This window comes from Temnothorax longispinosus, chromosome 6, assembly GCF_030848805.1.
Source record: "Temnothorax longispinosus isolate EJ_2023e chromosome 6, Tlon_JGU_v1, whole genome shotgun sequence".
NCBI lineage: Eukaryota > Metazoa > Arthropoda > Insecta > Hymenoptera > Formicidae > Temnothorax > Temnothorax longispinosus.
In genome coordinates this window covers 21,127,578-21,140,887 of record NC_092363.1, presented here as the reverse complement: position 1 = coordinate 21,140,887, position 13,310 = coordinate 21,127,578, and the positions used below count along the sequence as shown (strand labels likewise).

The 13,310-nt window shown below is 38.5% G+C and overlaps 2 protein-coding genes across 2 annotated transcripts in view; one reads left to right on the top strand and one right to left on the bottom strand.

Moving 5' to 3' along the window:
• The window catches only part of Dpr1 (defective proboscis extension response 1), a 337,775-nt gene extending 327,857 nt beyond the window's left edge, over positions 1–9,918 (top strand). The window contains exon 6 of the mRNA XM_071780146.1: positions 7,504–9,918. Coding sequence (XP_071636247.1) covers positions 7,504–7,607 — 104 coding nt within the window. The 3' untranslated portion in view covers positions 7,608–9,918. The remainder of the gene's footprint in view (positions 1–7,503) is intronic.
• On the bottom strand, positions 97–3,501 carry LOC139814120 (uncharacterized). The gene is made up of 4 exons (XM_071780150.1): positions 3,382–3,501; positions 3,014–3,159; positions 2,203–2,296; positions 97–1,734 (listed from the first exon to the last, which is right to left on the bottom strand). Coding segments are annotated over exons 3-4 (1,101 nt in total). The 5' UTR covers positions 2,204–2,296; positions 3,014–3,159; positions 3,382–3,501; the 3' UTR covers positions 97–634.
• Positions 9,919–13,310: the final 3,392 nt, after the last annotated feature.

The window sequence follows — 13,310 nt, the reverse complement described above, 5'->3', positions numbered from 1 at the left end:
CATTTATTAATCGTTTTTTCTTAATGAAGCGTTTAATATAAAATAACAGTTACTAATTTATTTTCTCATTTAACATAAACATATATAGAATACATAAATATCTTATTCCGATTTTCATCGTCCATGAAATAAAAACCCCATGAAAAAGTTTAGATAAAAGTATCATGTATTAAAAATATTATTACTTTACTTGTTATGGTCCTATTTTGCTTATTTTTCTCTTTTTTAAATATTTATCTAACCAACGGGCTCGTTAATTAAAATGAACAGCAAAATTTAATCTACTATAATGCATTTGATATTAAATTGTCCAAATAATGTTATTAATATATCATATCTTCATGGCATTTCAAATTTCCTGAAAATCTTATCTATATGTAAAAGATCATGCTTGGTAAAAAGTGTAAAAGATAATATTCTTACTATGGAGACATCTCTTTCGCGAAAATCATCCTATCATCACTTATTACTTTCCATCTAACTTATGCAAAAATAAATAATCGCTCTGGCTGATACATTTGGTTATTTTTATTATTCATACTTATGAGATTATCCTATAAATTTCAAGCAACTGATATATCTCGCAATTAGTTGATATTTTATCGTAGAATAAGACGTTAATAAGTTTCTGCATTTATTTAATCTTTCTTTTTTTTGGCCCTTCAATAGTAAGCATCTCGTTTTTAACATCATTTTCTTCTCGACGCTGACAGAAGAGACGCGGGTCAATATTAAGGAAACGGAGATTGGCGGTAGTTACCTTATCAAGCATCTCGGATTTCAGCGTTTTCTTTACTTCAGCATCTATGATATGTCTAGCGGTACGAGTCTGCAAATCCATTAAAATATGCCTTACGCTATCAGGGATTGTCTTTTTGTTGGCAACTTCGGTCGCAACAACCGCATAGAAAAGGTCTGGGTATTTCCTACAAGTGAGGCGATCTGTTCCTTCGAGCCAGTAAATTTTCAAATATGGGAAACGATCTCCATATCTTCTACGTAACTCGTCCATAGCTCTTCTGAGATCCACAGCTTGTTGTGCGATATCCGGGAGGAAGATGGCTTTATTTACATTTATATTTTGTAAAGACACAAAGGCATCCATCTTTAGTATCATCTCCATGCCGAAATATTGAATCTCTATTTTTACTTTAGCCATCGCAGTGTTCACAAGCATATTAGGAGATCCTTCCAGAAAGTCCAGGGCGGCAACAAGGAGGCTTTTGCAGACTGCAGGTCTCACTTCAATCCAAAGCTGCCAAATCTTTAATGTTCTAATAAAGGTCAGGTATCGTTTCCGCAAAACAACACCCGATGTAAAGATGTTTTCTATTTCGGTTGCGTTACAAACATCTTGCCATCTATTGATGAGGTATTCACCATTTGCATCCATGTCGGATCCGAGCTTTTTGCCGATAGTCATCAGTCCTGCCATGCCAAGAAAGACTAGGATCTGATTAGAGTGGATCGTATTAGCCATGTCCATTGCTGCGTGTAGCTCAGATGTCTCGTCCAACTGGTTCACGAGCATGCGTGTTGGTCGTTTTCCTAGTGTCCAATAAATGGCCGTCAATATTATCTCTTCAGAGTCAAAACGATTGTCAGGACAGAGTATAGCGTGCGGAGGTTCTATGTATGAGGCTGTATGATTTATAGGCAAGCGGAACTGGCGATGAATTGGCTCATACTTTATGCCCTCTATGCTGATGTTGGAAGATTCCAGATAATCGGACACTTAAAAGAATGTAAAGACACGAAAAGTATAGAGACCTCCCTAATTAAACTATTATTGATAAGGATTAATCATATCATTTGCTTTCGGGGATCGTAATAAACAATGCGTCAATATAATGAATTACATTTTAGCTTCATACGAGAATGCGAGTGCACAATAAGCTATTACGCTTAATCTAGGATTAAATATATATTGATACTGGTATCCTTTAGCTCACATTTTAAAGTAATACATCTATTTATTAGTTTCACAGATCCATTACTCTTTAAATTAAAATACAAAAATTTGAATCATATACGAAGTTCAAATATGAATTACATTGACATATTACATAAACATATTCAAATTGTAATACGCGTGCATAATTAAACATAATGAATATTTCAATAAATAATATTGCGTGTATAAAATAATTATTAGCGATTATTTAAATCGTGTACGTGATAATAAAATAATAAATAAATTACTTATTTCGTGATTGTCTCTGTGGTTGCGTCGTCCGAATCTTCTAATATTTCCTCCTTCTCCTTTTCTCAGGCTCCTTTGTTGTAGCAAACAGTACTTGCAAAATAAATTTTTCTTTTAATTACGATTGCATGCGCATTAATCAATGGAATATATAACAATCGCACTTTGAACGATACTTTCAATTAACAGCACGCGATTATTTATTATTAGTAAATTGATATATTGATATCTCGCACCGCTTTCGATCATTTAAGCCACTTAAATCGACAATTCGGATGTATTATGCCTAGTGAACTGTACATATACTAAATAAACAGAGAGAGAGAGACAGAGTTGCAAAGCAACCATTCTGTCTTTTTCTTCCCGTGGCCCGGGCGCTAGCATGGGAGTTCACATTCCAGTATAGTATATAGTTCACTGATTATTTCACATATTTTTCAATTCAAAAACAGCGGACAGATGAATAAATTGAGTAAAACATCTGTTTCAAGATGCAATGTATGGCTCGTCTACAATAGCCGTAAGAGTATCCAGTAAAACGTAAGCAGTAAGTTATTAACTAATAGGATTTTTACAATTCAGAATAATGTGTCGACTGTGCCGACTGTGGTTGGTCAATATAGCTTACTGTTTATGTCTTACTGCATACTTCTGCTGCCATTGTAGACGACGCTTTGAAATCGTAACCTCGATGTGCTCACGATGAGGTTATCTCGATAATCGTGGAAATTGGTTAATCGCGCAGGTTAATAACAGCATTTGAAATCGTACGATACTTGTCGCGAATGCGTTTCGAGAAATAATACTCACATAGCTACCTGCCCGCTCGGGTCACAGTCTCAGTGAGCGAGTGATAGGGCGTCGACGTCGACCGAGTGCGCGTAACAGTACGCAGAAAAAACAAATATGCAACGGCCGCGGCCGTGTGTGTGATGTAGCACCGATTTCTTGATTCTCTACAAAACATACAGTTCAACATACAGTAAAATAAATGTGGAACACTCCTAAAAATTGATTGCGATAACTCGGCTATCTGCGTACATTGAAATAAAATTTGCTTTAATCGTGAAAGTATCTATGTACATTAATTTATTATTATTATTACTGTAAAAGAAAAATACACTCTCGCAGGAATAATTGTAATATGCTTAATTTATTTTAGTCAAGGGATATAATACCTTTTCTGGCAATCCTCTGTCATCGACTGACTGTGGTCTGTGACTCGCACTCACAGCTCACAGCTCGCACTTCGCACTGACCTCGCACTCGGCTCTCGGCTCGGGCAGACCTTCTTCTTAAACTTTTATTAGCTCGTGCCTATTGTCAGAGAGCGATACGGCCATCGGCTCGGGCAGACTGGGGCAGACGCTTCGCTCTCTCAAAAACATAAACATAACACGATCGAACAAAAGACCGGCGTACCTGACCTTCTCTTCACCCTTGCAACCGCCGCGCCGCTCGCGATATACATGTTTATTGGTCCCCCCCCCCCCCCCACACACGCACATACACGCATATGTTCAGCTTCTACATTACTTTCTGCAAAATTTTTACGTTTCGAAAGGAATCAAATTATGCAATTTTAATAAATCAAGAATTTTTTCCTTGTGATTTTAATAAATCAAGAAAATGGAATTAAACCGCCGCGAAAAATGAAAGGACTCATTATGTTCCTGTGATTTATTAAAATTCTGCAATTTTACTCCTCTCTAGATGTAAAAATTTGAATGAGAAAAATGATAACAATGATAACAAATATACAATTTTCACTTTCCAATTGCAAGAGAAAGACGAATCTTAAAATTTAAAGTTAGAATTAATCTATCATAATTTAAACACGCCAAGTAATTTTACTTATTATATCAAGAGAGATATCTCCTCGCGATTAAAGTTTTCATGAAAAATCTTGATAAAGAAACATTTATTTTAAATTCACCGAAGTATCCGCCATTATAAAGTATTTTTTGTTAGCTAATAGGAGTTTTCAATGCCGTCTTACGTATCTCGTGTTATCCTGCTCGCTTTTTCCATTCGCGATGGTTTTAGGAGACTTGGACAGCTTGTTGCCGAGGCTTTCGGTAGGCGGAAACGGCGGACGGGTAAGCGGAAACTGATACAAATAACGAATGAAGCGCCGTCTTTCATCGTCGAAAAAAAAAAAAAGAGCGCATTCCTTCCGGCAGTGCAAATGAGCTGCGAACCTCGGCCGAAGTGCAATTATCTCGGGCGAAGTGCATGAATTCATCTCTCCTCCATGCTCGATGAATGCGCGCGCGCCGGCTACTCCGGAAAGATAAATATTCAGATATGCATAACAGGAAGACGGCAAGGCGAGTGCGCGCCGCGGACGCGATTTGTCCGACCCGCCGACTTATTTCTTTCGTCTGGGACTCAGCGCCCGTCGCCCGTTAGAAGAACGAAGAACATTAATTTCCACCAAGTATCACGGTCCCCGTCCTCCGGTGCCAAATGCGCCGGGGTCGCGTTTGCGGGGATGTAATTATACGAGCGTGCGTTTCAAGAGACAGAACAGTAACGTCCGTTTGTTCTTCAAAGATCGAGTCTATAACGCACACCGGACAGAAAATTGAATACGCGAGAGTTCTTTATTAAATATCCTCCTCCTTGTGAGCGTTACATCTCCGTTAAAAGGGAAAATTTCCACTTTCGTGCATCCTTTGCGATGTGTGCGCATAGGGTTTAAACAAAAATTTCCTCGGTTTGACCGAGCCCTTTTGTCGAAATTTATGCTGAATTATTCATCGGATTCGACAATCTCACCTACACCCATCTACAGCTATATCCTGTGTCTGTCTGTAGTAATCACGACACTCCGCTTTCTCCGCTTTCGAGCGCACGCTAAACGGCGATGCAAAATTCATTTAGCTCGCATATTCGGCTAATTATACTTTGTTCCGTTCTCTGCCGCCGCCACGAGATGGGCCGGATATGTGTGCCTTTGCCGTGTCATGCGCGTTACGCGGATGTATTAATAACTCTCCATTGTTCCGCCGCGGCGTGAAATCGCTGACGAATTCCGTTGAATTTCAATTCCCGATTAATTACACAGTTAATTACACAGTCCCATGTCGCTCGCGGAACATTTCCGACGAGCCCTCCGAGTTCACTCTCGTTGCGAGACGGCACGACGCATTCCCTCATTCGATCCGACGCACAAAGAGACTGTGAAATGCAAAAATTATTTGACAAAGCTGAAAATTTCGCACTTTATTTTTATTACCAACAAAGCCTGAAATCCTTTTAAGGATTTAACGCATTGTAGCATTTTTTCTCATTTGAAAATGTTTCACAGCTTTTTAGGAATGTCATTATGAAAGATTATTCCATTTAAAAAAGTACTTTTAGAATAAATCCTCTTCAAAAGTTTTTACATTTGTGGCGTAATTAACTAACGATTTAATTTTTTTATATCAATAAGTTTTCACCTACAATTTTTAAGAGAAGAATCAAATCTTTTTATAAATTAATTTTACATGACAAGCGATCCGTGTGTTTCATCATAAATTTTTGTATCAAATAACAGTTGGAGCTAAAATAGCGTTAAAAATTATATCGATAAAATTTGTGACAAGCTAAATCTCGAGACAATCATTCGATTATCAATGTCAAAGCATCTTCGGCAGTATAGTATGCGCGTTATGGATGGGAATATATATGCAAATACGATCACCATTTGAAACGTTCGCATAAAACCAAAAAACGAATCCGATCGTGCGGCGAGAGACAAATGAACGTGGTTAATAGAAACGTACACTGCGGGACGATTATTTAAAAAATGCACGTAACAGCTCGTGAATTCGCACGACGCATATTAATCGACGGTAATCGCGCGGGGTGCCGGGTGACGCGAATGAGGAAGGCTATAATACTGCTTGATTTGATTTTTCCGCGCATGATGCATCACTTACAGCATACAGCGTTGCAAGTGACTGTTTACGCAACGTTTGTCAAACAATTAGATTTAGATTAAGCTAATTCCAAGTCCGGCTTTGAACTGAAAAGATAAGAAACTGCGAAATAAAGATATAAAATTATATGCAATAGAGAAATCGCTTAGACAATGGGTGAAAATATTTTCAAAACGAAATCAATTTTCTCTACTTGGAGTCAATTTTTTTCGGCAACCTATATATATTTTATTACTGCCGCGGAGTACGCCAGACTCAAGATTGAGTCTTTTGTCCCAAAAGTGGCATTACTGGAGGGATAATAAAAAGTACTCACGTTCGCCGTTCGTCGGTCCAAGAAAAGAGGAGAGGCGGCGCAAATCGCCCTCGCGACGCTCGTTCCAATTCCAGTATACTGTTCGCCAAGAAATCAATCGAGGGTGCGAATGCCCCGACGCACGAGAAACACGCTGCCACTTCTCCTTGTGCTGTGTTGCTGGTATTACACTGACCCCAATTCTGCAAATCCGCCGAGGCTCCCGAGGCCGACGTTAGAATTACGTCAAACTTGAGACTGTTTCAGCTCGAAATACCCGTCCCGCTTCACGGCGAGAGTTCTTTAACAATTTATGCCCGGAGATCCCGTATCTAGCCATGCAAACGGCCTAGAAGCACATTATGACACCATTTGCTGCCGCGATGTGAAATTTACGATTTTACAGCGTTTCACGTAGATAAAGGCTAGAAACATTTATGGTTTGTCACGAATATATAGAATCGTGAATTAATGTCGGGACGAAGCCTCGAAATAATATATATTTTGTATTTTGAAAGGCACAGGTACATGTATGCAAATGTAGGAAGCTGAAAAATAAAATTGTTTATAGTATAATTTATTATTGCGCTGTAAAAGTTTACAATTACAATATTCAATATATTATAGTAGCCAAAAGTCAACATTTTTTAATTTGCCATGAAATGGAATCGCGGTCTAACAGAATTTAATAAAATCTAAAAATTCTCGCAAAATGTTAAAACTCTTTAAAACATATGTATAAATTTCGAAACAGGTATAATACAATACAATATAAAAGATCGTAAAATAAATATTCAAAAAAGTCGAATTAATATGTTATGTAATTTCACAATTTACAACAATTTCCGGTGCAAATTCCTGCATGATAATGGTTCATTTTTTGGGATATGAATCGCACTGTTCGCGGTTATTATTACAACAGCGAAAAATTAAATTCCTACGTCTCGACCTACGTCTGTACATATCCTCCTAGCTCGCTGCATTTCCACTACATTCCGCTGTATTCCATTGAGATCGCCAGATCGCTAAAAATAAAGGAAAAGTATTCTACGAGCGCGCTTGTTTCTCTGTTTCAGGTGAGCATCCGGCCGCGATGCAGCACGGAAACACGGCAGCCGGCTCGCCCAACTCCAAGACAGTCCTGGTGATGCTCGCCTTCCTTCTGGGCCAGCTGAGATAATGTGCGTGTACACGAAGGTCGCTCGAGACTCGTAAAATCGATGGACGTATCGCAAACATGATCGCCCGCACAACTTAAACGTTAACCCTTCCGCATAGACCATCCTGGATTAGATCTCACAGTTTGAATTCATCGTAGCGGCCGAAAAAAAACAAATAATTTACGGAATTACATAATGATCATAGCGATGCGGTGAAATTTAAGTTAATGAAATCGTTTATGAGAATTGTTGATTAATCCCAACTGTGCGATTTTTATATTTTTCGGATTAATTGATTTTACAGAATAATATTTCAAAATAATCAGTGCGGTATCATATCATTCACAATTATTGACGTATTATTGTTTTTCGCGGCGTTTATAATTTTATTTTATTGGAATTGGTTTTTCAAAATCGTCGAAATCGCGTACGAAGTGATAGAAATGTAACGATTGTGAATCATAATTTTTCTTCAGCTCCATTTCAATTACTTATCTCGAGGCGAAAATTTTTATTAGAAAGTATAAGGTTCATTATGTTACTTTAATTGCGTCTCGCACTTAAAATATTCTCGTTGAAGCGGTTATCTTACGTCTTTTAATCCAACGCGAAAATCCTCATCCCGTTTATCTTAAACTTAACTGTGGGTTTGGCCGTTGGGGTGAGAAATACAAAGATAATCTCCGAGAGACAGCTCTTCTTACGTAATAAAAGGGAAGCTTTGTGCCTAAGGGTTAAGCGGAGTGTGGAGGCAGTCGTATTACACGGTGTCTTAGAAGTATGAATTTCACGACGAATTTCTGAGCCGACTTTTCCCAGCCGCGAAAGAATGAATCCAGAAAGAATGGACGTTTCATACACACACATTTGTTGTAATGCAGCGACAATATTTACAGTTGAGCTGTGTAACGTGTAATGCGGGCAAATAGCTGCATAATCGGCGATAATTGGGGTTACCTATCTCTATCTCGGAAACGTGTTCTCCAATAATTGGCATGTTGCACAAACGATATTTTCACCATCAACTTGCGTCCAAAATTAACAATGATGTAACATCGTTTAATGACCGTTCTCTTAAATAACAAGCAGGTCTCGTTTATTTTATTTTAATTGACGCGACACATGTGCGTTTCGACAAATATATCACATTTTAACGACATCATCTTTTTAGATATTTTCTACTTTAAATATTTTTAATCGTTTGTTTACGATCTATAACATTCATATTAATGGGAATGATACGCAATCGCAACACAGTATTACTAGATTTAATTCCGATTTATTTATAACGAACCTAATAATCTTAAAGGTAAAACCGTTGACGTAATCCAGCATAATTATTTTCGCATGCTAAGCTTCTTTTGCACTCTATATCTCCATAGGTAAGCAAAGGTAAAATAACGATAATAGTTTCCTATTCGCAAATACTTGAGCCAGAAATTCATTTGATTTAGCTCAGAAATTAGTTTATGCTTCGTGAGTTAGCATCGGGTACGGTTTTTATTGTTGAAATAATACGGCACGCGTTGAGCAACGACATTCGTATGACCATGCGGCAGAGCAGTCGAGAGAATTCTTATCATATCCACGAACGACGCGAAGACGTCAATATTATTAAAGAATTTCCAGCGGCGGCGGCGGCGGCGAGAGATCGAGATCTTACGGTTTTTAATTAAGAACGCTTCGCACGAGAAGGATTGAGAGTCGCATTGTCGCCGCTGGAATTTTTAGAATAATTGCGCCGTGATGTCTATAAGCGCGATGCAAACGTTAAACGAATTAATGATAACGCGCCAGTGAGTGTTGACGCAGAGAGACGGTAGTCGAGCGCGAGTGTCGCTTAGAAAGAAGAGGGATAGCGAAGCAGATAAAACAGGACTACGCCCCGCGCGCCCTTTCCCGACCATAGTGAGGAAAGTGTTAAGTGTAAAATAAATGTGTCACGAGCAAGTTTAACCGAAGAGAGCAATGTAATAAAAAAAAAACGGGGGTGGGGGTGGATCGACCTCCACCGGCGGCGAAGTACTTTCTACTTATTGCATAAGTGTTAAATGAAAAAAAAAAAAAACTTAAAGGAAGACACGGATGACACGCGTAAACACACATACCCACACGTACAGATAATAGTAGAGAAATGTATGTAAACCACGCGACTTTACGGCTCGTATGATTTACACCCACGACTAGCCCGAGAGATGAAAGAAAAAAAAACAACTGTGTTTCCCACCCGCTCACACCTTTCTCACTGTCTTGTTTTCACACGGTTCTCTTGCGCGAAAACGCAATTCTTGTACATAATGTTTTACTCTTGTAAATAAATTACCCACACAACGCTCGTCGATTCATTCCCGCGCCGCCTGCATGTCCGCATCAGCGATCACGTCGCCGATCAGATGTATCGAGAAACGTCCATGATGGAGAAAGCCAGGAAGAGACCATTTTATTATAGAAGGCTGATTTTATTTCTTTATTATTCTATTATTAGCTAAATCGTAGGGTATAACCGATATAGTACGAAAATTTAGATCAAATGAACGACGTAAGTCTTTCTGTCTTGCGGATGGTTGGTAATTCGGAGGTAATAGCAACGGCTGCGAGAGAAGATGGCCCCCCCTCTTCGAAGATCGATAGCCATGACCCCGATGCGCTTCCCGAACTTTTCCCGTCGGGGATATTTAAGAATCCCCGGCTTCGGCTCATGAAGTCTCTCACTTGCAGACCATTCTCGGCAAAATAACGATGGCGCCCGATTAATTTCCTTTAGCTGCTCAATATCTCCGAAACGACGTCGAGCGACGGGCTCCATTTGACCCCATTAGCCGAGTCGTTTATTCCGAAAATAAGGTAAGTGAATTTTGTTTTATATAACTCCGCGAAGTGAAAATAATTCGGAATTAGCCGGTAGCTTTATTAACGCTTTTAATTATTAACAAAAAGGAACTTGTCTAACCCGCGGAGGCTTGCATTTCAATTTTAACGGGAGATTGCTGCATAAAGAAATTTATTTCCACTATATCTACCGGTTTATCCACATCTAGATATCGAAAATAAAGTACTTCGAACGTCGTTAAAAACAAAACTTCCCGGTAATGGCTCGGAACTTACCCCATAAGTTCGAAGTTCCTCGAATGAACGGGCATCGTAAGATCAGCGGTGCCCGCGCGCGTTATAGAATCGGCACGCAGTCGGCATGGGCATCGACAACGGGTTACGCGCGGCAATCAGGCACCCGGAGGAATCCGATGAATATTTATGCACATCCACCCTGCACCTTGCAAAGCCACGACAATCCGCCCGATGATATATGCGGTGAATTTTTTAAGAGACATCGCGTGTTACGAGCCGCCCGAATCCCGGGCGACATGCGACCGCCGTTGCATTCACGAAAAGCGTAAATGGAACACAGATGACACGGGGCGCAAAAGGAAAGGGAAAATTAGAGGCGCTTTTTGGATGAAAAGCGCGCGTACTTCCGCTGTTGAAGGAAAAATGAGTGCGTCGCGACTGGTACGATTCAAACTCCGCTATAACTCCAATACGAACCGATGTAACATTCTTCGTGGAAAAAAATAACCGAGAGAGATTCTCTTGCTCGGTTCTATCATCTATTATTATCGTAATTCTATTGAATTAGTTTACTAGCTCTTTACTTGCTGATAGCTGTCAATTATTTATAATGTGAAAGGAATTTTTCGATATTAAAACGCTCTCCAAGTGCTTTGTAACTGCTGTTTTTTATATGTATTACGAATGTGCATGTAGCTGTATTTATATATTTTTAAAACCCGTACAATTTTACGGCATGATTATTATTTCAACGACACGAGCGACAGCTTATGCAGTCACAAATTAATAGGTCACTTGGTAATTACTCACGTGACTTCTTGAAACGTTCTTTATTTCTTTCCCTTTTTTTCTTTTTCTGATTTAGTGTGAATTGGCTGTTTTGTGCCCTAATTAAATTGAGTTTTGCGCTGTGCCGTCGGACTTAATTAGAGCTCAGCCACATACGTTTGACTTTCCCCTAACAAAATAACAACGTGTAAATATATAAACTACATATACACATATATGTACGTAGGCATATAGTTGATGTTTCCGGTCTCTAGCATACTAAAGACCCAACTGCTAACTATGTGCGAAACTTTGATTAGGAATGAGCGTGACTACTTGAAACAGTACAAACAAATCTGAAAATACGAAATGGGCGAGAATATCCGACATTTTTGTCGAAGCAAATGTTACATAAATTCAATTCGCTTTATAAATTTTAAATATTTTGAAAGCGTCACGCGTAGAGAAATAATAGTGATAAAAACTATATTGCTTATATTTCTTCAAAAACCAATAATTTTTTTGATGTCTTAAATTAATGTAATATAATATAATAATAAAACTGCAGTAATAAAACTTATTAGTTGGATAAAAAGATATTTTTAAAATATATGCTGCTACTTACTTGATTTATTATTTGTAGTATATTTTTTACGAATAAAAATATTAACATCGTTTAATCATTTTTAGAATCAATTAGACTTCTGCGTAACTTGAAATAAATAATAAATTTATAATCTTGCTCAACTTTATACAGTGTAAAAGAAAGAGAGTGAAAGAATTAATTCCAAGATTATAAAACAAAGAATCGATTATCAAAATTAAATCCGTTAATAATGAGGCGTGTTTCGCCTAATTGCCCTAATATGTTAAATCTTACAGAAAGGTGCAGTAATGCTCTCTTTGACAAAGAAGGATTTCAAAAAAACTTTAGCCGGTCGCAGATTATGTTGTGCATGGAAAGCTGTTACGCGCTTAGCTGTGAAGTACGCGAAACGAGAGTATTAACGCGTATTCGCTACGCTAGAATGCGAAATTGCTCTTACATGTCGCAGCCGTGTGTACGCATCGTAATTAATGCGCGCAGATTAGGGGATTAAACTAACTGCTGTAACGGCAACTAGTAACGTTCTCAACCTAGATATGCGACGCGGTCTGATGATGACACTCACAAGTCGAGCGGGCGCGTTTCGCACAGATAATTTCTATATTTATCACATAATACGGTGAAGTTCGTCCTTAGAATAATTCATTCTCCCCCCCCCCCGGTAGCATATCGTGGCCTACGCTAACCCGCTGTGTACGCGCGCGGTTTACGTCAACATGAATTATCGTACAATCGATTGGGAGTTGCAGCGTTAATCAACCGTTAATGGTTCCTAGTTCCTGAAACTTCGCGGAAATCTCGATTTTAAAGCACGATCGCGGATGCTTAGCTTTCCGTTACCTTTCTTGCATTTCAATATTTCTCATAAATATAATAAAATATTACATGGATCTTTTTCCTGGATCAAAAGCAGTCGAGCGTAAGCACAATGGAAAACTAAAGATAAAAATCACCGAACTGCGTCATTATACATTACGATTTTTAGTTCACGCTTTATGTTTATTTATAAAGTTTAGAAAGCCTCCTCGTAAAGCAACTCGATGTACATTCGCAGATATGAATAATTTCATTGCAAATAAATTTGAATTACAAACTGAAATAAGTAGAAGTTAGTAGAATTGCGTGGCACACTAGCGCGACTCCCATTACATCGTCAGAAACTTAATACCCTTTCATATTTCATTTGCTTCCTTTATACTAAAAGAATCCGTATTTTTATCAGTAATAAAGGGCATACATAAAAATTGAAGAAGAAAATACGCTGAATCGCCGAGCTTTATGC